We start from the raw sequence: 4,124 nt of genomic DNA, 5'->3' as shown, positions 1-4,124 counted from the left end.
ATATATATATATATTCTTTAAAAAAGGATGATTTACATACATATCACTAAGATTTTTATGAATTTACACATGTAACATCTAAACTTCAGTTTTCACATACAAGTCATCTTACCCATGCATGAAAAGGGATATTACACTTTAAAAAGTTAAAATGGTGGTATTTTTCATGTTATGAAAGATTTGGCTGATATAAATGTAAAATATAAATTTTAGATGTTAGATATGTAAATATATTGGAAATGGGTGGTACATATGTAAAAGCCCAAATTTAGCACACAATTCTTACGTAGTTACATATCGTTGGCATTTTAAACCTATGCATGAAAACTAAATTTCACTCTTAAAATATTAAAGTTTAGGTTGTGAGATAGTTACATACAAAAGAATTCCGTGCCATGTATGTAAATGCCCTATATATACAATACATGATCAACCGATCATTATAATGCTCAAAAGTTGCTAAGCACTGTTAAAGTGATCATACACAAGCATATAAATGACTAAAGAGTTTGAAAACAGGGAAGAATGAAAAGAGAGAGAAAAAAAGAGGAGGGGGCTCAGCACAAATCTTCTTTATTTACATATCTAACCCATTAACTTTCATATTTACACGCATAAAACTATAATCTTCAACACAACATCAACCCAAGTGTTATATGCATAAATATAAAAGCTTTGGTTTTATATGTAAATGTATAAAAACAATGGGATATGTATATAAATTTCCCAAAAAAATTGTGCTTCACAATCATAGCCAGAAACTAAAGAGATTACAGGCAACATTTCAAGGTATAAAATAAGATCCAACTATAAAAATGATTCCTTTGCAACATTTCTGGGTAGAGCATGTAATATATTTGTTTTCTTAAGATTTGATTTAATATAAGTAATCTTTCTTCTCTCTTGAAAGATTTGAGCTGAGAAGACCCACAGAAGAAAAGAGAAACAGACAAACAACCTTTCCCTTTTCACTTTACCACTCCATTTCTCCCCACCATTATTAATAAAAAATGGCTAATTTAGCCGATAAAGATGTATCACAACAACAACTTTATTAAAAATAAAGAAAAAAGACACAAATGTGAGGTATGGAGAAAGCTAATCCATTCAAAATATTGCACTAAAGTTCACAACAAATGGACAAATTACCCAGAGGCTTAAAGCCTGTTGCAGAAGTTTGAAAAGCTAGTTTCTCTGTATCAGTAATTCCAAGTTCTTTTTTCAAGCTTTTTTCTCCTTCTTGGATTCCGGCGAAGGCGGAGGGAATAGGAATCGGAAAACCCAAGCGGCAAGAATGGCACCAATGAAGGGGCAGATCCAATATACATAAAACTGCTCCCATGTGTTGTGCCGATTGTCGATATAGGCCCACCCGTATGCCTGTCATGGTTCGAATGAATATGGTTCCGATCAACAAATATTAATCAATAATTAGTATGATAAACTAGCACTTAAAAAAACTTAACAGGAAAAATAATTATTAATTAGCACAATTCACCTTTCCATTCTGAAAAAGACTAATTAGGCTGATTAATTATGATTAGATACATGATTTGCTGATGAATCTTCATTATATTCAGACATCAAATGTCGCATTGCATAAATTAATATAGATTCTACTTGAGAAAGCTTAATCATAAGCATATAGTTAAAATACCAAGTGCATACGTACATCATAATGATCTGCTACATCAGCACATAAACAAGCAAGCAAGAGGAACTAAATTTAAGGAAGATTTGCATGCATAACACTTAAGTCCTATATATTTACATTTTTAACATGAAAGCTTCAATTTTTATATACATACTCCCTTACCAATGCATGAAAAGATGAATTTAACTTTTGAAAAGTTAAAACAGTGGTAATTTTGATGTGATATGAAAGATTTGGGAAGTGTAAATGTAAAAAACAAAGTATATATGTTAGATATGTAAATACAAAGGAATTATGTGGTATGTCCGTAAATGCCCCTAAATTCAATGCTTAGATATGTAAATACAAAGGAATTGGGTGGTATGTCCGTAAATGCCCCTATATTCAATTATGCTTGGCTCAAACTTGGAAACAATTCTAAATGAAGCAAGAACTAGATTGCAAGCATTAAGAAATTAAAGCAAATCAAAACACTTGATCAACAGACTTCAAATATTTAGTTGATCCTTCATTGACATTAGTTTATCTATAATAAGTTGAATAATATCAAAATGAAAACCAATTTCACTTTCAGTGGTCAGTGAAAGCAAATCACAAAAAAAATATAACATAATGTTAAACATTAGCCAAGATAAACAACACAATTGATGCAATAAACATTTAAAAATGGCAGTGGAGTATAAAATTCCACAAAATACACAAATTGCAATCATCTCTAAAGTTCAATGGCATGCTTATAGAATCCGGCATTTCAAAGTACCATTAGTTTAAACTAACACGAAGTACAGACCATTTTTACACAGCCATCGTAAAACCCAAAAGCTACAATGAAACATTAAAATCAGAAATATAATTTTACAACAAATGGAGTATATTTTTATGGCGTATCCCATAAGTTGAGAACCATGTTGCATTTATTATAATGGCCAATAGATTCCACTAATCTTTGTACATAAATTTGATAATGTATCCCACAAATAGTTCGGAACACATACCAAATGTACTAACATATTGCTTTCATGCTATAATTAGTATTAAGATCAAATGTCTGTACACAGAACACAAACAGAAATGCAGATCAAGGCATTGATATAGAAAATCTAGAGATTAAATGCTTCCTTTCTTTCATTTTTTTCCCTCAGATAATTACTTTCGAAACAAGCATTTTGATGGTCTCATTGAATGCAACTAACTCTAGGCCACTGATAGGTTACAAATATTGATTCAGCTCATGATTACAAACTTTATTTACAACACCAAAGCTATGCATTTGAGCAGAAATAGTTTTGCAAATCCACATATTAAATCTAAAAACAGATCAAACTAATGAAAAAAGTAAACTCACGTTGACAGGATTCATTGATGGCCCAGTGTACCCAGATCCTGCAACAATCAATGCCACAGTAGCAACAGAAAGTGTCAATGTCTTGATTACTGAACCTCCAGGCCCCTTGATCATTATGCACAAGACGGCCAATGTGATCAGGAAAGTCAACACCCCTTCCGCAATTGCCCCCGTGTGTAGATCCACCTTCACCGACGGCCCGATCAACGTGTGCTTGTACTGCGATGGCATGAGCTCCGCGATTGCCAGCGCACCTCCCACCGCTCCGGCGGCCTATCAAAAAAGGAATTTTTAAGATAAAAAAAAAATCAAATTTTTATTAGAAGTAACGAAAAGGAAGGACCTGTGCGGGGAAGCGGAGGGCCATGGAGAAGAGAGAGTCACTGCTGATCCCTGCAGCATAGAAGGCTGCGTTTCCAGTAGGGTTGAAGCTGGCGCCCCCCAGAACTTCAGAGATGATATTGAAGACGAAGACGGTGATGGCGATGAAGAGCGTGGTGATACCGAGGCTGGCAACCACCCCATGAAGATTAAAAGCGGAGGAGACGATGGTTGTGAAGGCGCCGGCGGTGGAGATGCACATCATCCATACGAATGTGATGAATGCATCTCCAATGGCGGCCTTCATGGCGCCCATTTTGTATACGAAAAGCCCTAAATCGCTTCTCGCTGATACTTTCTCACGGAATGGTGGACTAGCAGAGAAGATGGAACTCGGAGTGAGAATCTCTGAATCCGCGAAGAAGCTGCTCTGCAGATGAAGACGAAGAAGGGAGCAGGAATCGAGGGCAGCTGTGATGCTAGAATCTCTATCGCTTCTTGTGATCTTCGAGCTTATCTTTTGCATTAAAAATGCTTATTTTAGGTTTTATGGATGACCGTGGTACCTAATCACTAGAATGTTGCTTTACGCGTGGACGGAACTCAAGAGATCCAGTTGCTGACTCGCCTGCTTGCTCCGGTTTCTGATTATTATTATTATTCAAATATTTATTTATACATATCATAGAATCGTTATAAAATTGTGCATCCAATATATATATATATATATTAAAATTTAGATATCGGATATCTAAGAATTTTGTTATAAATATGAAGTTGTCGTGATTAACATATTTTTTAATT

The 4,124-nt window shown here is 34.5% G+C and overlaps 1 protein-coding gene across 1 annotated transcript; it reads right to left on the bottom strand.

Moving 5' to 3' along the window:
• Positions 1-1,059: 1,059 nt before the first annotated feature.
• On the bottom strand, positions 1,060-3,877 carry LOC110029354 (aquaporin SIP1-2-like). The gene is made up of 3 exons (XM_020731610.1): positions 3,343-3,877; positions 3,000-3,272; positions 1,060-1,380 (listed from the first exon to the last, which is right to left on the bottom strand). Exons 1-3 carry the CDS (start codon positions 3,844-3,846, stop codon positions 1,222-1,224), a joined length of 936 nt encoding a protein of 311 aa, XP_020587269.1. The 5' UTR covers positions 3,847-3,877; the 3' UTR covers positions 1,060-1,221.
• Positions 3,878-4,124: the final 247 nt, after the last annotated feature.

The sequence above is a fragment of the Phalaenopsis equestris genome, unplaced genomic scaffold (genome assembly GCF_001263595.1).
Source record: "Phalaenopsis equestris unplaced genomic scaffold, ASM126359v1 Scaffold000002, whole genome shotgun sequence".
NCBI lineage: Eukaryota > Viridiplantae > Streptophyta > Magnoliopsida > Asparagales > Orchidaceae > Phalaenopsis > Phalaenopsis equestris.
This window is presented reverse-complemented; position numbering and strand designations above follow the sequence as displayed.

Coding starts and splice junctions, on each gene's coding strand:
- LOC110029354 (XM_020731610.1), bottom strand. CDS start 3,846: ATGCAAAAGATAAGCTCGAAGATCACAAGAAGCGATAGAGATTCTAGC. Junction 3,273..3,342: donor CCCTCCGCTTCCCCGCACAG/GTCCTTCCTTTT, acceptor CTTTTTTGATAG/GCCGCCGGAGCGGTGGGAGG. Junction 1,381..2,999: donor CATCAATGAATCCTGTCAAC/GTGAGTTTACTT, acceptor GAACCATGACAG/GCATACGGGTGGGCCTATAT.